At 42.2% G+C, this 19,847-nt stretch overlaps 1 protein-coding gene across 2 annotated transcripts in view; it reads left to right on the forward strand.

Annotated features, from left to right (window-relative positions):
- Nucleotides 1-19,847, forward strand: part of LOC137375191 (protein IWS1 homolog) — a 91,990-nt gene that overhangs the window by 41,143 nt on the left and 31,000 nt on the right. For both annotated transcript variants that reach the window (XM_068041962.1, XM_068041963.1), the window contains exon 6: nt 288-354. In XM_068041962.1, the coding sequence (XP_067898063.1) occupies nt 288-354 (67 nt within the window). The remainder of the gene's footprint in view (nt 1-287; nt 355-19,847) is intronic.

Raw genomic sequence — 19,847 nt, forward strand, 5'->3', positions numbered from 1 at the left:
TTCCTGTGTGATGTTCTGATTTGATACGCAGCAGGTATTAAAACATTTCAACCCATTTGACCAAACGGGTGTTTGGAGATGTTAGTCGTTGTCGATTATCGTGGAGATTAATTCCCATTGGAGGGTGCCCTTGGTTAAGATGATGTGCAAGCGATAAGGATTGCAGCTCATTGAGAGGCATTGGAGATGGAATGTGAGAAAATGCCATCAAGTACAGATGGCATTTCCTACGGTGGGGCAAATGTCTGAGTAACCTGGTAATATTTTCCTCTGCTTCCTCTAAACAGGACTGGTGTTGGAAACTTGATAGCTGACATTTTTGGTGAATCGGATGATGAAGGGGAAGAGTTTACAGTACGTATAGAGTTGGTTTGTAAATACTCTGGTTCACTTGATTTATTCTCACTTGCGAAAAAGACCTGGTTCTGTTGGAATCTCCCAAAGGAATATTAAACCCTGCCAAAGAATTTTATTCAATTCTTCAAAAAAGTTATTTTAATTTCAATGATGAATGCTTACAATTTCAGTAGAGTGAAGGTCTTGGGAGGACTTTCGATTTAAAAAAAAATTCTTGTCTTTCTATTTTTTAAAAATAGAATTAGCTAGCTCCTTAGTTCTGGGCAATATTTTCAATGTGGCATGTAGCCACCCCCGCCACCCCGTAAACCAGGTTACCGCTGGTGATTGGGCAGTTGTTGTCAGTGCAAGCAGTCAGGCACTGCCGCACATTCAGTGTCATTGATCGAGGGCTGCTGGGAATTTGGCCAGTCCTGGTAGCCGGATGCTTGTGCAGTGCCAGTGATTGGGCACTGCCATGTATTATACCAGTGATTCGGGGCTACTCTGCATTTGAGAGGCATTGGTGGTCATGTGTTCAACCAGTGTTCATTTTGTATTGTGTCCTTACTATAATCTGTCTCTAATTGAGACTTCTCTTTGTACTAATTAGGACAATTGATGTTTGCAACACAGAAGGAGACCATTTGGTCTATCATATCTGTGCCAGCTCTTAGCTAGAGAAATCCAAAACTAGCCCCACTGCCCTTAGTATCCTGTTAAACACCTCAATTATTTCTGCATCAGTTGTATTCTGAGCCATTAAATTTTACATTCCCAACCTTTTTTGGATTCATTTTTAACCAGTTTAGCTCAATTCCTAGATTGTATCCCCTTATTCTGGTTTCCCTGCTAAACTCCACCTAGTATTGTCCTGCCCATTTGTTTAATCTGTATCCATATAGCAGCTTGAGACATACCAAAGTGCTTTACAATCAGTGAATTACATTTGAAGTATAGTCACTGCTTTGTAAGCAAATGTGGCAGATGGTTTGTGGACCCACAAAAGGAGGTGACAGAAATGGGCCGACTATCTAGTAATCTGTTTTGGTGGTGTTGATTGAGGACCAAATGTTGGCCAGGATATTGGAAGAAGCTACCTGGTTTAATGTCTCATCAAAAAAGCAGTACCGCTGACAATGCAGCACCATCTCAGAACTACAATAAAGTGTCAGTCTAGATTTCTGTGCCAAATAGCACTCCAGTAAGTGAGTCTTCGTTCTCTACAAGCTGGAGTGTGACCTAATATACAAAATAACAATTTGTATTATGTAGCATCTTTAATGTAATAAAACATCCCAAGGTGCTTCACCGGAGCATTATCAAACTAAATTTGACATTGAGCCACATAGAGTTGTTAGGGCAGCTTGAAGAGATAGGCTTTACAAAGGGTCTTAAAGGAGGAAAGAGGGGCTGAAAAGATTTAGGGAGGAAATCCAGAGTTTCGGGCCTTGGCAGCTGAACGCACAGCTGCCAATGGTGGAGCAACTAAAATCGGGGATGCTCAAGAGGCCAGAAGTGGAGGAGCACAGATATCTCAGAGGGTTGTAGAGCTGGAGGATTTGAAATCAAGGATACGAAGCTTAAAATTGAGGTGTTGCTTAACTGTGAGTCAGTTAATTATATATCATTTGTATTTAATTACATGCAGGTGGAGGGCATTAATCGGGGTTTTACTTAAGCATTATCCCCACACAGCAATCACCTAGTTTCAGCCAGTCCTTGGGATAGTAACTGCAAAAATGTTAGGTTCAGAGGGAAGATAAGGAATTTGGTCTGCTTTTGTGAACCTCCAGGTAACTGGCTCAAGAGTGATGCTGGCAGAGACCTGGGAGCTGGTTCATTCCCTGCTGTACTTGCCAGGGGTGCTGCATCTTATACACAGAAAATGGGCTGGTTTTATATTATCAGATCAATCTAAGCGAAATCACACCTTTCCCATATTCACTGACAAGTCCTCAAAGAACATATGGTGCTCCGTGTTTTGACTGGCTGTGCTCCTGAAAGCCCGGCAAACTTACCTGTACGTTACCTCAAGTCATTTTTTAATACAATTAAAGAAAATAAAGATTTGCATTTATATGGTGCCTTTCATGACCTCAGACGTCCCAAAGTGTTTTGAAGCCAATGAAGTATATTCAAAATGTAGTTGCTCTTGGAGCGTAGGAAATACAGCAGCCAATTTATGCAGTGCAAGATTGCACAAACACTATAATGGGTGTGAGTAAGGACACAGGCAGGAGAATTTTGGATGATCTCAAGTGTAGAGAGGGTAGAACCTGGTAGGCCAGCCAAGAGTGTGTTGAAATGGTCAAGCCTAGAGATAACAAAGATGGATGTGAGTTTCAACAGCAGATGAACTGTGGGTGGGACAGAGTCAGATGATATGGAGTGTTTTGAATGCTAGACTTGATAACATGACTATGCTTTTAAAAACTGATTTTTAAAAGTTTAAGATGGAGTCTGAGAAGTCTGGTTACTTCACATCCACTCTGCTCAAGGACGTGCCAGAAAACTTGCTTACCAGCACAACAGAGAATACAGATCTAAGACACTTTTGGAAAAACAGAGACTGCAGGGGTAACACCTGAAGAACAATGGGTTTCACCCTCCCAGAGTTTTGGATCGTAAACAAGAAGTCAGTGATTCCGAGAATGCAAATGTACCAGGCAGCTGGGAACAATGGAAGGCCCAGGTGGCTCGGCTGAAACCAGATCTCTGGACTTTGCATATTGGAAAAGGACAATATGCTATTGACGTTTGATTCCAGATAAATTTAACAGATTTTCTGAAGGCAGACAGGCTGTACAGAAGACCAGTGGAGGCAGCCGCAGAGTAGGCTGTAAGAAAGAAAGACAACCAACGGTGGCAGCCTTGAGAGAGAGAGAGAGAGGGAGGGCCTGCTCTCAGGGCATACTGATACAGCAAAAGGCTGCGAAGACTGTTTTAAAAGTTGAGGTTTGCGGAGACGTAAAAGTCGTAGAGGATACAAAAAACATTCCAGTAATAGCTGTAAATCAGGAAGTGGAAGGAAGAGTGGAACCTGGTTAAATTGCAACCACCAGGTAAGTGGTTCTGAGTAAACTGATGGAGCTGCAGGCTGATAAGTCCCTGGGTCCTGATGGGCTTCATCCTAGGGTCTTAAAAGAGATGGCTAATGAGGTAGTAGATGCATTGGTGTTAATTTTTTAAAGTTCGCTAGATTCTGGAAAGGTTCCATCAGACCGGAAAGTAACAAATTCTATTCAAGAAGTGGGGGTGGGGGGGGGGGGGGGGGGGTGGTGGTAGAGAGAAAACAGGTAACTGTAGGCCAGTTAGCTTGACGTCTGTCATGGGGAAGGTGTTAGAATCTAACATTAAGGAGGCTACAGCTGGGCACTTCGAAAAACTCAAGGTAATCAGGAATAGTCAGCATGATTTTGTGAAAGGGAAATCGTGTTTAACCAATTTATTGGAGTTGTTTGAAGGAGTAACATGCGCTGTGGATAAAGGGAAGCCTCTTGACGTACCGTACTTGGATTTCCAGAAGGCATTTGACAAGGTGCCACATAATGTCTGTGAAGTAGGAGTTCATTATTGCGTGAAGTAGGAGTTCATGATGTAGGGGGTAACATATTAGCATGGATTGAAGATTGGCTGGCTGGCAGAAAACAGAGTATGTATAAATGGGTCCTTTTCTGAATGGCAGGATGTGATGAGTGGAGTCCCACAAGGGTCTGAGTAAGGGCCTCAACATTTTACAATTTATATCAATGACTTAGATGAGGGGAGCGATGGCATGGTAACTAAATATGCAGATGACTCAAAGATAGGTAGGACAATATGTTGTGAAGAGGACATAAGGAGCTTGCAGACCAATTATAGATAGGTTGAGTGAGTGGGCAAAAATCTGGCAGATGGAGTATAATGTGGAAAAATGTGAAGTTGTTCACTTTGGCAGGGAGAATAAAAAAGCTGAGTATTACTTAAATGGAGAATGACTGCAGAATTCTGAGGTGCAGAGGGATCTAGGTGTTCTGGTGCATGAGTCACAAAGTTAGTATGCAGGTAAGCAAGTAATTTATTTTTATTTATTTAGAGATACAGCACTGAAACAGGCCCTTCGGCCCACCGAGTCTGTGCCGACCAACAACCACCCATTTATACTAATCCTACGTTAATCCCATATTCCCTACCACATCCCCTCCATTCTCCTACCACCTACCTACACTAGGGGCAATTTACAATGGCCAATTTACCTATCAACCTGCAAGTCTTTGGCTGTGGGAGGAAACTGGAGCACCCTGCGGAAACCCACGCAGACACAGGGAGAACTTGCAAACTCCACACAGGCAGTACCCAGAACTGAACCCGGGTCGCTGGAGCTGTGAGGCTGCGGTGCTAACCATTGCACCACTGTGCCACCCTAAACGTAAATAGCAGAGAATGGTTTTGATTCATCGACCGCTGAGTTATGAGCCCAGCACGCTTAGGCTGCGCCACTCTGCTACATAAAGAAGGCTTTTGGAATTCTGTCCTTTTATTGCGAGAGGAATTGAAAATAAAAGTAAGGATGTTGTGCTTCAGTTAACCAGGGCATTGGTGAGACCACATCTCGAATACTTTGTGCAGTTTTGGTCTCCTTATTTAAGGAAGGATGTAAATGTTTTGGAGGTCGTTCAGAGGAGGTTTACTAGATTGATACCTGGAATGAGCGGGTTGTCTTCACAGAATTGTTACAGTACAGAAGGAGGTTATTCGGCCCATCATGTCCGCACCAACTTTCTGAAAGAGCAACTCCCTCAGTTCCATTCCCTTGCCTTCTCCCCTTAACCCTGCACATTCTTCCTTTTCATATAACTGTCTAATTCCCTTTTGAATGCTTCAATTGAACCTGCCTCCACCATGCTCTCAGGCAGTACATTCCAGACCTTAACCACTGGCTGCATGAAAAAGTTTTTCCTCATGTCACCTTTGCTTCTCTTACCAAGTACTTTAAATCTGTGCCCTCTCATTCTCGAACCTTTCATGAGTGGGAACAGTTTCTCTCTATCTACTCTGTCCTGACCCCTCATGATTTTGAATACCTCTATCAAATCACCTCTCAGCCTTCTCTTCTTCAAAGTCCTAACTTCTCCAATCTGTCTTCATAACTGAAATTCCTTATCCCTGGGACCATTCTCATGAATCTCTTCTGCATTCTCTTCAATGCCCTCACATCTTTCCTCAAGCACGGCGTCCAGAATTGGACGCAATACTCCAGCCGAGGCCGAACTAGTGTCTTATACAAGTTGAACATAATTTCTTTGCTCTTGTACTCTGTGTCCCTATTAATAAATTAATACTGTATGCTTTATTAACCGCCCTCTCAACCTGTCCTGCCACCTTCAATGTCTTATGCAGATATACACCTAAGTCCCTCTGCTCCTGCACCCACTATAGGATTGTACCCTTTATTCTATATTGTCTCTGTGTTCTTCCTACCAAAATGGATCACTTCACATTTCTCTGCATTTTCACATTGAACTTCATCTGCCATCTGTCTGCCCATTCCACCAACTTGTCTATGTCCTTTTGAAGTTCTCCACTATCCTCCTCACAGTTCACAATGCTTCTAAGTTTTCTATCATCTGCAAATTTTGAAATTGTGCCCTGTACACCAAGGTCTGTGTTATTAATATATATCAGGAAAAGCAACGATCCAAGCACTGATCCCTGGGGAACTCCACTACAAACCTTCCTCCAGCCTGAAAAACATCCATTAACCACTACTCTTTGTTTCCTGTCACTCAACCAATTTTGTATCCATATTGCTACTGTCCCTTTTATTCCACAAGCTACAAGTTTGCTCACAAGTCTGTTGTGTGGCACTGTATCAAATGCCTTTTGAAAATCCATGTACACCACATCAACAGCATTGCCCTCATCAACCCTCTCTGTTACCTCCTCAAAAACTCCAAGTTAGTTAAACATGATTTTCCCTTAAGAAATCCATGCTGGCTCTCCTTAATTAACCGGCATTTGCCCATGTGACTATTGATTTTGTCCCGAATTATTTTTTCTAGAGGTTTTCCCACCACCAAAATTAAACTGACTGGCCTGTAGTTGCTGGGCTTATTACACCCTTTTTTGAACAAGGGTGTAACGTTTGCAATTCTCCAATCCTCTGGCACCACCCCTGAGTCTGAGGAAGTCTGAAAAATTATGGCCAGTGCCTCTGCGATTTCCACCCTCATTTCCCTCAGTATCCTTGGATGCTTTATTCACTTTTTAAGTACAAACAGCCTATCTAATACTTCCTCTTTATCAATTTTAAACCCATCTAGTGTCTGACTTAGCTCCTCTTTCAACATTGCCTGGGTTGCATCATCTTGGTAAAGACAGATGCAAAATAATCATTTAATACCTCAGCTATGCCCTCTGCCTCCATGTATAATTCCCTTTTCTGGTCCCTAATCAGCCCCACTCCTCCTTTTACCATCCTTTTGCTATTTATATGCCTATAGAAAAGTTTGGGATTTCCTTCAATGCTAGCTGCCAGTCTCTCTTCATGCTGTCTCTTTGCTTCTCTTATTTTCTTTTTCACTTCCCCTCTGGACCTTCTGTATTCAACCTGATTCTCAATAATATTTTCTACCTGGCATCTATCGTAAGCACCCTTTTTCTTTTTCATCTTATCTCTACCTCTTTTGTCATCCAGGGAGCTCTGGATTTGTTTGCTCTACTTTTCCCCTTCCAGGGAACATACCTTGACTGTACCGAACTATCTCTTCGTTGAAGGTAGCCCATTGTTCATCTACTGGTTTTCCTGCCAGCTTTCGACTCCGATTTATTTTCCCCCAATTTATTTGCCCAGCTTCATTCTTACCCCATTGAAGTTGGCCTTCCCCCAGTTAATTATTCTTACTTTGGATAGCTCTTTGTCCTTTTCCATAGTCAGCCTAAACCTTATGATACAATGATCACTGTCCCCGAAATGCTCTCCTACTGATACTTGATCCACTTGGCCCAGCTTATTCCCAAGGACCAGGTCTAGCAGTGCCTCCTTTCTCGTTGGACTAGCAACATACCGTTGTCGAAAATTTTCTTGAACATACTGTAGGAACTCTTGCCCCCTCACTACCCTTTACACTACTATTAAGCCAGTTTATGTTTGGATAATTAAAGTGCCCCATTTAAATTACCCTATAATTTTTGCACCTCTGTAATTCCCTTGCAAATTTGTTCCTCCACGTCCTTCCCATGAGCTGTAGGCCTACAGACAACACCGAGCAATGTAACTGCACCTTTTTTGTTCCTTAGCTCTAGCCAAATTGATTCTGTTGTTGACCCCTTTTGGACATATGTTTTCTCCAGCACTGCTATGCTCTCCTTAATCAATACCGCCACCCCTCCTCCTTTCTTCCCTTTCCTGAACACCTTGTATTCAGGAATATTTAAAACCCACTCCTGCCGCCTTTGAGCCAGGTCTCTGTTAGAGCCACAACATCATATTTCCAAATGGCAATTTGCGCCTGTACTTAACCACACTCCGTGCATTCACATACTTGCACATTAATCCTGATTCAGACTTTATTACTTTCTGCCTTACTCTGACTCCACCTAATAACGTACTATTCCTTGCTCTCGTGCTATCTATTTCCCCCTGTATTCTGTGCACCTTGGTATTCCTCTGTACTACTTGTTGCTGGTTCCCACACCCCAGACAAGTTACCAGTTTTGCTTCCCTCCAATCTGAGCTCCCTCTCAGGTTCCCATCCCCCTGACAATTTAGTTTAAACCCTCTCCAACAGCACTAGCAAATCTCACTGCGAGGATAGTAGTCCCAGTCCTGCTAAGATGCAACCTGTCCATCTTGTACAGGTCCCACCTGCCCCAGAACTGGTCCCAATGTCTCAGATCTGATACCCTCCCTCCTACACCCGTTCTCCAGCCATGTGTTCAATCGATCAGTTCTCCTATTCCTATGCTCACTTGCACTGGGACTGGGAGTAATCCTGAGATTACTGCTTTTGAGGTCCTGCTTTTTAATCTTCCTAGCTCCCTAAAATCTGCTTTCAGGACCTCATCCCCCTTCTTACCTAACTCATTGATACCAATGTGGACCACGACCTCTGGCTGTTCAACCTCCCCCAGAAGGATGTCTTGTAGCCTCTCTGTGACATCCTTGACCCCGGCACCAGGGTGGAAACACACCATTCTTGAGTCAAGTTTACTGCCACAGAAACGCCTGTCTGTTCTCCTAACAAATGAATCCCCTGTCACTACTGCTTTTCAACTCCTTTTCCTCCCCTCCTGTGCAGCTGAGCTACCTCTGGTGCCACAAACTTAGCTCTGATTGCACTCCTCTGATGCGCCATCACCCTCACCAGTATCCAAAATGGAAAACTGATTAGTGAATGAGATCATATCAAGGGACTCCTGCACTACCTGCCTCGTTGTCATAGACTGCCTGGTGGTCACCCATTCCCTATCTGCCTGCATGCTCCTAACTTTGTCTTATGAGGAAAAGTTGGACAGACTGGGCTTGTTTTCACTGGAGTTTAGAAAAGTGAGGGAAGACTGACTGAAGTATATAAGATCCTGAACAGTCTTGACAGGTGGATTTGGAAAGGATATTTCCTCTTGTGAGTGAGTCCAGAACTAGTGGGCATTGTTTTAAAATTAGGGGTCACCCTTTTAGGACCGAGATGAGGAGGAATTTTTTCTCAGAGGGTTGTCATAGAGTCATAGAGAGATACAGCACCAAAACAGGCCCTTCAGCCCACCGAGTCACACTGACAATCAACTACCCATTATATACTAATCCTACATTAATCCCATTTCCCCCTCCCATCCCCACCTTCCCTCAATTCTACCACCTACCTACACTAGGGGCAATTTACAACGGCCAATTTGCCTATCAACCCGCAAGTCTTTGGCATGTGGGAGGAAACCGGAGCACCCGGAGGAAACCCAAGTAGTCACAGGGAGAACTTGCAAACTCCACACAGGCAGTACCCAGAACCGAACCTGGGTCGCTGGAGGTGTGAGGCTGTGGTGCAAACCACAGTTGTGCGACTTTGAAATTCTCTGTCTCAGAAGGTGGTGGAGGCGGAGTCATTGAATATTCTTAAGGCGGTGGTAGATATATTCTTGTTAGGCAAGGGAATCAAAGGCTATTGGGGGAAGATGAGAGTGTGGAATTCAAGTCAGAAACATCAGCCATATTGAATGGCGGAGCAGGCTTGAGGCGCCGAATGGCCTACTTCTCCTAATTCGTATGGTAAAAGCCCAACAGGATCGCCAGGAATTTCTGCCTTCACAGACGTCCAGGTCGAAAGTGCTTGAGCGAAGAGGACATTGACTTTGAAAAAGTCTGGGAGATCCAACCAATTGCAACTGGGAGGAGTTGGGGGTTTTTAACCGCAAAGATCTTGCCATTAAAGAGGACTGCATAACTTATAAGTGTGGTGTGAGGTTTTCAAGCATTTTATTAAGTAAATACCTTCCTTTGTAATTTGGGGTATCAGCTGCTTACAATGTACTGTTTAGTTAATAGGGATTTCTTTTAGTTTAGTTGTTATAATAAAAGTCTTAAAATGTGAAAGCTTGTGTTATTTAAATTGGTCTGGGGATTCATGTCTTGTATTTAATGTTAATGGTCTCGCTGAGGTCCAAACAAATTGGGGCTTGAGTCCAGGATGTGAATTCAGAGGCTGTAAAGTGGGTATATTGGAACTTGCTAGAATTTAAACAAACAAGATTTCACAATTACTTTTGCTATACTCATGAGGAAAAGTCTACATGTCTACTTGTAATACTCAAGCCTTTGCGGAGAGAGAAGATTTGACTCTCAGTGATTTAACACCGTTAACATTTAATGGCTGTAGCAGAGCAAGTGGGCGTTAGTTTTAAATCAAAAGCCAAAAAGGCAGAAATTGTCAGTGTTGGCTCGGCATTTTAACCTTCAGGAAGAAAAAGGTGATCCTGGTAGCTCTCAGAATGAGTTAGCTAGAATTCATTAAAATGAGGCAACTGGAAAAAGAAGAAAGGGAAAAAGACAGAGAATTTCAACTTGCACTGAGAAAGTTTGAATTCAAGGAAAAGAAAAGTTACAAAAAGAAACAGAAGGAAGGACATTTGCACCGGACAGAGAAAAGCTTAGATTACACTAACAGGAAGTGACAGGAAGGTTTGAGATGAATCCCAATCATTTCCTGGTTTTGATTTGGCAAGGAATATTCGCTTAGTGTCTAATTTCAGTGAGGAAGGAATTGAAATATATGTTTATTTTGAAAAATTGCTGCAAAGTTGCAATGGCTGAAGGAAAGCTTGACAATTTTAATGCAAAGTGTGTTAGTGGGAAACGCGTATATTCAACACTTATGGAAGAACAGTCAAGTGAGTATGAAGTGGTTAAAACTACAGTTCTCCATGCTTCCAAGTTGGCACCAGAATACTGCAGAAATGGCAGATAATTACAAATTGACCCACAAAAACAGTAGTTACAGGCCCCAATTGTCAAAGATGTTGGAATGGTAGGATGATGGATAATGAGAAGATACTAGTTTTAGAAAGGATACGGGCAACCTTCAGAGTGGTTAAAAAAAACAGTCCGGAGACTAGGATTGAGTTAAAGGGACTAATGTGTCAGAATGCTGGAAGTTGAACGGCAAGCCCGAAACTATAGTAGGTTTACCAACAGCCTGTCCTAAAAAGGATGTCCCAATAGGTGGCACTCTTGACAAGCCAGTGGCTTTGGGGATGTTGGATGATGAGCAGAAACGTTCTTCCTTGCGTGCTAATTAATCAGGTCCCTGAAGGGTATAGCTGTTGTGTGTTCAGGGGTATGGTGTCCCCATATTTGTCAGATGAAGCAGGTAAGCCAGTTGTGCTGCTTAGTGATACAGGGGCAACTCAGTCATATATGACAGCCAAGGATGTAGATCTTCCTCCCAATAGTGCTATGAATGCACAGGTTATGGTGCGGAGCATTGATGAGGGGTGTCATTTATCTGTTCCATTGTATAAGGTTAATTTGCAATGTGATTTTAGTCAATGGTCCATTAACAGTGGGTATCGTTCCTGATTTGCATATTGAAGGGGTGGATTTGTTGTTAGGGAATGTCTTAGCTGGGGAATAAGGTATTGATGTCTCTAGTAGTTTCGGAAAAGGTTGCTGAAACTGAAGTTTTGCATGAGGAACTTCCTGGAGTATTCCCAGATTGTGTAGTGCCAAGGTCTCAGGCTCATTGGATTAAACAAGATGAGAAGGATTCAATTGTAGTGAAGGACAATTCGTGTGTTTGGTTGGCTGCAACTTTTTTTCAAGGTTTTAGATGGAGATGTTGGTGAAAAAGGCTCCAAAGCTAGAAATAGCGAATTGTTTAGCAGATCGTCTTTGGTTGAGGCATAACAGACAGACCCTGATTTAAGAAGTTTATTTCAAACAGCTGAGGCAGACTCTGAAAAGGTGCCTCAGTGCTATTATGTTAAGAATGACATTCCAATGAGGAAGTGGAGACCTCTACAGAGGCCCACTGATGAGGATTGGGCTAAAGTTCGTCAGGTTGCTGTTGCCCTGGGGTACTGTAGTGAGATTTTGAGAATTGCCCATGAGATCCCAGTGGCAGGTCGTGTGGGTATTTGAAAGACTCAGGCCAGAATAAGACTGCATTTTTTATTGACCAGATTTGCATAAAGATGTGGTTGAATTTTACAGAACTTGTCATACATGTCAGGTAGTTTGAAAGCCACAACCTTCGATTAAGCCAGCCCCATTAATACTGATAGCTGCTTTTGACAAACTGAATTGTGTCAGACCTTTACCCACAACTAAGTCAGGTCACAAGTTTATAACCATCATGGATTTGTCCATTAGGTTTCTAGAGGCAATAACTTAGAAAAATATCTCAGCTAAAGTTGTGATTGAGGGGTTAATTCAGTTTTTCACTAAATATGAATTGCCAAAAGAAATTCAGTCAGACCAGGGGTCAGATTTATGTCAGGGTATTGCAAGAGGTCATGAGTAATCTGGGAGTAAGATAACTCAAGTCGTCTGCTTATCACTCACAGTCACAGAGTACTTTGGAAAGGTATCCCCAAACTCTCAAAAGTTTGATAAAGGCTTCTTGTTTTGAGTATCCTCATGAGTGGGATAAGGGAATATCAGTTTTATTTACCACCAGGAACGCACTGAGTCCACTTGTTTCAGTCCATTTGAATTGGTCTTTGGGCATAAGATTTGGGGTTCCCTTAAATTCATTAAGGAGAGATTTTTTAGAACAGTAAGAGGAAACTGCCCTCTTCAGTTATGCGTCAGAACTTTGAGAGGGGCTCACAAAAGCGGATGAGATGGCCGGAAAACATCTCCAGATTTCTCAGCAAGTGATGAAAACCCACGCGGATAGAACAACTAAGGCACACAGTTTGAAGTCTGGAGGCAAGGTGTTGCCTTTGGCTGGGGAACCATTGAAAGCTAGGTTCAGCGGACCTTACTTCATTAACGGCAAATTTAGTGAGGTAAGCTATCTCGTTTGTACCCCAGATGGAAAAGATGTGTCCTATGAATATGTTGATAAGGTACCCATGACGGTGAACCTTGTCAGCTAGTAAATCTGTCAAATCACAGAAGAGAAGGTTAAGGATAGTGTTACTTTTGATGAACTGGAGGAAGGAGCAAAGACTGAGAGCACTCCGATTAAACCCCTGTGGTCAAATGGCAGACACAGAAGTGTTAAAAAAAAAAACTAGATACAGTTCTACACTAGTTTTCTGAACAGCATAAAAGGGATATAGCTGAGTTGCTAATAGAATTTAAAGCAGTATGTACAGATACGCAAAGTCGAACTCCTGTGGCTGTTCATGGGTTGATGTAGAAACAGCTACACCCATTAAATAAAACCCTTATTGACTCAATCTTGATGAATTGGCTCAGGTCAGAGAGGAGGTTCAATATATTCTAAGGAACAATATAATTGAACCTAGTCAAAGTAGCTGGAGTTCATCAATGGTGCTCCTACCAAAACCAGATTGTTACAAAAGATTTTGCATTGATTATCAGAAAGTCAATGCAGCATCTAAAACATGACTTGAGGATTGTATTGACAGAGTGGGAAATTCAGTCTTTATTCTGTTACAACCAGGTGAGAACGAGGTCGAGGGTTCCCTTTCAGCCGTCACCTGGTCTTATTGTAACAGGGTTTAATTTTAAACACACCATGTTTAGTTTCCCCCTTGGTGAATCCTTGTTCACCGCTTTCCAATTATAAGGCAAAGAAATCAGCACAAACAGGCTTTCTTGGGGTTAAAAAAGAAAAGTTGAAATTTATTAAACTTAAGCTCTAATTCAGTTGACACCTATGGATATACGAAGCGCCCAGGCAAGCATGCATGCGTGATACAAATGTCAATAGAGACAGAAAAGAGCAGAAGAAAAATTAAGTGGAAAAGTTTGAGGCAATATCTGAAGAGTTTTTGTCATGGCTCTTCGAGCTCACTGTAGAGTCCTTGATTGTAGGTAGATCTTGCTTTTCGTTGGGGCCCAGTATTCTTCTTAAACCTTGTTCGCTGTAGGAGACTTTTTTCTCTTGGGGTTCACGTATCTTCAATGGATTCAGAGGCTTGTGAGAAAGAGATGGCAACAGACAGGGATTTTCTCAGTCCAGGAGCAGTTAAAGCCACAGCTTGTTCTGCTGTGCTTTCCATCAGGTTCACTTCTTCACTGAGTGGGTGTGCCCTGATTAACCCTACAGGTTTTCCGTTTAGTTTCAAGCAGTCAGCTTTTAAATGCCCTGCTTTATTACAGTGGAAGCACACCAGTCTCTAGATCTCGCTCCTGCTCATAGCACCTTTTTGGCTCGAGGGGGACCCCCTGTGTCTCCTGCTTTTCTTTCTCTCCCTGGACTGCTTTGGCTCCTATCACCTTCCCACCCTTTGTCCTTTTTGGATTTGTGGGGGTGAGTAGGAAAGGTTCTCCCCTGGGAAACCAACTTATAAATTAAAGCAAACTCATTGGCCTGGACGGCCACTTGCCGCGCTCTCTGGATCTGCTGCTCCTCTACATGTGTCTTTATGGAGTGGGAGAGAGTTTTTAAATTCCTCTAACAAAATTACTTCCCTGAGATTCCCATGGCTGAGCTGTACTTTAAGAGCCCTCAGCCACTGGTCAAAAGCCAGCTGCTTACTTCTTTCAAACTCTAGATGAGTTTGATTAGCTTGCTTCTTGAAGGTTCTAAACGTTTGGCGATAGGCTTTGGGTACTAATTCATATGTCCCGAGGATAACATTTTTGGTCAGTTCATAATTTGATGAACTCTCATCTGACAACAGGGAATAAACCTCATAGGCTTTTCCAGTTCGCTTGCTTTGCAGTAAAAGCGGCCAGGTCTCAGTTGGCCATTTTAGCTGCCTTGCCAGTTTCTCAAAGGACACAAAAAATGCTTGTACATCTTCCTTATTGCATTTTGGAATTAATTGAGCTTGTTTTAACAATTCTGTACCCAGCCCTGAATTACACTCCTCCATATTGGCCACGCTTTCACTGGGGTTACTCTGTCGCCCCTTAATTAACTCAAGCTGCTTCAACTCTCTTCCTTCGCACTCCTTCTGGAATATTCTTTCTTTCTCCCTCTCCTGCCTTTCATCATCTTCATCTTCCTTCTGGAAGGTTCTCTCTTTCTCCCTCTCCTGCCCCTCTCTTTCTCTTTCGTCTAATTCAAGTTTCCTTTGTTCCAATTGTATCTTTGCTAACAATACCCTGTCGCAGTCTGCTTCTAACCCTGTTTTTACTACTTTAGATTCAAGAGAAAAATGGTTGGTCACTAGTCTTGGGAGTTCAGACTTCCTAGCCTTGCCACGTACAATTCAGAAAAACCCAGGTTGCCAAGCAGTTAGTCATGTTGGTCTGAGCACGTCTTGGATTGCATCACCTTAGCAGTCTCTGGAATGCTCCTCTTACAATACCTGGTGATCAAGGTCCATTGTGGGTTGAATGTGTCAGGGAATGGTTCTTTGTCCTTCCAATCACCGTCTGTTAATATGCAAATGTCTTTTCCAGCCACGGCTGATCTGTTTAACACGTCCTTCTTCACTCCAGTAACAGTTTAAAGTCAGTGTTCATGACAAAATTCATGTGCCTCATTCTTGACAGGTGGGGGCCTAGCATGACAATTCGCAGGATTGACTTGCTGAAAGGTTATTGGCAAGTCCCCTTGACCAACCAAGCTGAAGACATTTCCACCTTTGTGACCCCAGATGGCTTATTTCAGTGTAAGGTCATGCCGTTTGGTATGAAAAATATACCGGACACATTTCAAAGATTAACTAACCAGGTGATTGTTTGTCTAAGCAACTCCATTGTGTACCTTGATCTGTTGGTATACAGTGACACCTGGGAAGACTATGTTAAACAATTAAAAGCTGTGTTGGACAAAATTTGGTAGATAGCTTAGCAACGAGTGGGTTTACCATGGCTAAGGTCACTTATTTAGGGAATGTAGTGGGTCAAGGTCAGGTGTTGCCTCAGGAAGCTAAAGTTCAGGCAGTCGTAGACTTTCCAGTCCCCAAGACAAAAAGGGAAATACCACGATTCCAAGGGATGTGTGGGTTCTACCAGAAGTTCGTTCCTAACTTTAGTACAATAGTAACTCCACTGACGGATTTATTAAAAAAGGGCATGAAGATCCAGTGGACAGAATCCTGTCAAATAGTGCTTGAAAAGCTAATGGCCATTTTAATAAAGAACCCTTCGTGCAGCGCCAAATTTTGGAAAGCCCCTTAAGGTGCCAGAGATGTTAGAGTAGGAGCAGTATTACTCCAGGATGGTGATGCTGGAATCGAATGACCAGTCATTTATTTCTCTAGAAAACTCAATGAGTACAGAAGAAGTACTCCACTATTGAAAAGGAGGCTTTAGGTCTCTTATTGGCTCTTCCAACATTTTGAAGTGTATGTCAATAATGGCCATGGGGAAATGACCATTTATACTGATCCTAATCCATCAAGGTTTTTAGAAAGGCTCAGAAACAAGAATTTCAGATTATTTTGGTGGAGTTTAATGTTACAACCATTTCCCATCAAGATTGTACATGTTGCAGGAAAGAGCAATGTAATTGGGGATGCCTATCCAGAATTTAAAGAAAGTGCATGATGGAGGCAAACAACTCAAATATAAAACATTGTTACCTGTGTAAAATGTTAATGAAAATGCAGACAAGGTTATGTTGTAAGGAAAATCGTTACTACAGTAGTGGATTTTCTATTTTTTAACGGGGAGGTGTTATGAATGCTGGAGTTGGTAACATGATTATGTTTTAGAAACTGATTTTTAAAAGTTTAAGATGGGGTCTGAGAAGTCCAGTGACTTCACATTCACTCAGCTCAAGGACATGACAGAAATCTTGGTTACCATTACAACAGAGAACACAGCTCAAAGACACTTTTTTGAAAAGCAGACTGCAGGGGTAACACCTGAAGAACAATGGTTTCCACCCTCCCAGACTTTCGGGTGTTAGACAAGGAGTTAATGATTCTGAGAATGTAAATGTACCAGGCAGCTCTTAACAGCTGGGAACAACAGAAGGCACAGGTGACTCGGCTGAAATGAGACTTCTGGACTTTGCATTTTGGAAAAGAACAATAAGCTATTGACGTTTGATTCCAGATAAATTTAATAGATTTTCTGAAGGCAGACAGGTTGTACAGAAGACCAGTAGTGGCAGCCTCAGAGCAAGCTGTAAGAACGAAAGTCAACGAGCAGTGATAGCCTCGAGACAGAGACACAGACAGAGAAGGAACACCTACTCTGTGAATGCTGATACAGCAAAAGGCTGCGAAGACTTGAACCTGTTTTAAAAGTTGAGGTTTGCGGAGACGTAGAAGATCAACAGGAAACACCTTATTCACGGACATCCAGGTTGAAAGGGCTCGGAGAAGTGAGCAAAGCGGGCATTGATTTTGAAAAGGTCTGGGAGATCCAACTTATTACAAGTCGGAGGAGTTTGGGACTTCTAACTGCAAAGATGTTGCCATCAAAGAGGACTGTGTAACGTATAAGTGTAGTGTGAGGTTTTCAGATATTTTAATAACTAAAGAAAAAACCTTCTTTGTAATTTGGGGTATCAGCTACTTACAACGTTCTGTTTAGTTAATGGGGATTTATTTTAGTTTAGTAATTACAATAAAAGTCTTAAAAGGTGAAATCCTGTTGTATAATTTTTTTAATTGGTCTGGGGATTAATTTCTCATTTAACATTAATGGTATCACTGTGGTTGTAACAGGAGGTGCACGTAGGCAATCTTAGTGATGATGCAGATATGTGCTCAGAAGCTCATCTTAATACTGTGGAGAGACTGTCACAAGACTGTCCAAGTTATTCTCTCTATTGCATCTTAATTAGTTCAAGTCCTAAGAATTCCAATCTCTCTCAGGTCCCATTGTTTCAGCGTTGAGGTTCGTCTCCACTAGTGTTCATGTTCCAAGATGGCTTTGAATGTCTTGTTAATGGAGGTAAAGCAGATTGTTCATTCAAAATTAGCAATCCATTGTTCTGGTGGGAGATTAACCAGACATTTGTTTCCACCTCGATGCCTTGGAATGTGACGTATCTCGGTGCAAATTGCAATGGCCATTTTAGCTGCTTTCGTTTTAAAAGTTTAATTTAGATTAGATGTGTTTTTAAATTAAACTGGATTGAAGTACCTTTAAAATTCTCCTCACAGCCATATGGCAGAGGAGTTTATATCATGGTGAGCCGGCCATTGAAGGTGTGTTGTGCAACAACCAAGTACAATGGATAACTAATCTAATTTCAAAATTCCTACCATCATCCACACCTATTGTTGTTGAGATGACGCTGTTCATTTAAGCCCTACATGAGGTTTGGTGTGCCAGGATTTTACTCTTTGTAGGTGAGGAGCATTAGAACATAGCTTATTTTGTTGACCGGTGTACTGAATTACTGAGCAAGTAAGAGTTTAAAGGGACATCTTCCCCACCCTCGCCACCCGCTCACTCCCTTCCTTTGACCTGATTTACCAAAAAGAATAAGGTTCAGTTTAGCTTGAGCTGGTAACGGAAATGGACAGATTCCCCTGGTTAATGGTACAAAATAGAGAGAAGCTTTTGGATTAATTATTCAGGCTGACCAACTGTAAAGTGAGTTCATTAGTAAGAATAATGTGTTTTTAAAAAAAATTATTTTTCTTCACGAGCAAGCTATTCTAGTTAGTTAGATTAAGCTGAGGTTTGATTATAACTGTTACTCTATGTTAACTTGATGTCTAAAATTAAGTAGTTTAACATTTTGTACCTGCCCTCTACTCAATAAAAATGTCAACAGTTCACTTATGGAGAGATCAGAGAAGTACATGTGAAAGACACTGTCCAATTCAGTTCCCAAGGGGAAACCATTGTTTCACTCCTGGGTTATGCTATCACATGATTAGATATTGGGTATGTCATGCTAGACCCCCACCTGCCAAGAATGAGGCATATTAATTTTGCCATACAGACATTAAATTTCAAACTGTTGCTTAAGTGAAGAAAGGACTTGTTAAAAAAAAAAAAAATCACCAGGCCCTTGGCTGGAAAAACATTTTTGCATACAAACAGCCAGTGCATGGAAGGACAAAGGGACTATTGCCTGCTCCAATTTAACCCACAATGGACTTTGAGTACTGGGTATTGTGTGTAAGAAGAAACATTCCAGGGTCGGCTAAGACCAGAGAATCCATAAGTAGACGTGGTCAGACCAGCTAGTCACATGACTAACCTACTTGGCAACCTTTTTTTTCTGAATTGTACAAACTGTTTGAACTGAGAGTGTATGTTTGCTCCTGGACTGAAAAGACCTCTCCTGGCTGGCTCACCATAGCCTTTCCTGTCTGGCTGTCCATCTCTTTCTCACCGAACTCTAAATCCACTGAAGACACATCAACCCCAAGAGAGAAAAGTCTCCTACAGCAAACAAGGTTTAAGAAGAATGCTGGGCCCCAACTAAAAGCAAGATCTACCTACAGTGAGCTCGAAGAACCGTAACAAAAACCCTCTTCAGAGATTGCCTCAAACTTTTCCACTTTACTTTTCTTCTCTTTTCTCTCTCTATCTGCATGTGTGTATTGCGTATGCATGCTCGCGTGGCCGCGTTGTGTATCCATAAGCGTTAACCGAATTAGTCTAATAAATTTCAACCTACTTTAAGCCTAAGAAAACCTGTTTGTGCTGGTTTCTTTGTCTTATAATTGGAAAGCAGTGAACAAAGATTCACCAAGGGGGAGCTAAAAATACAATGTGTTCAAAATTAAAACTCTGTTACGGTAAGACCAAGTGAAGGGTGAGAGGGAACCCTGGACCCCTTTCTCACCTGGTCATAACAGATAGTATAGGCACACTCCAGAACATAAGATGCAGGGACCACTTATGGGATTGATCAGCACTGCTGAACCCAAGAAAATATCTGAGGTAGGCCAGAAATTTCTAAGTGGTATTGCCCAGCAATCGAACAGAAACCCTTGTAACTAAACTTTTCTTACTGCATTTGACAGATTAT

The sequence above is a fragment of the Heterodontus francisci genome, chromosome 11 (genome assembly GCF_036365525.1).
Source record: "Heterodontus francisci isolate sHetFra1 chromosome 11, sHetFra1.hap1, whole genome shotgun sequence".
Classification (NCBI taxonomy): Eukaryota; Metazoa; Chordata; class Chondrichthyes; order Heterodontiformes; family Heterodontidae; genus Heterodontus; species Heterodontus francisci.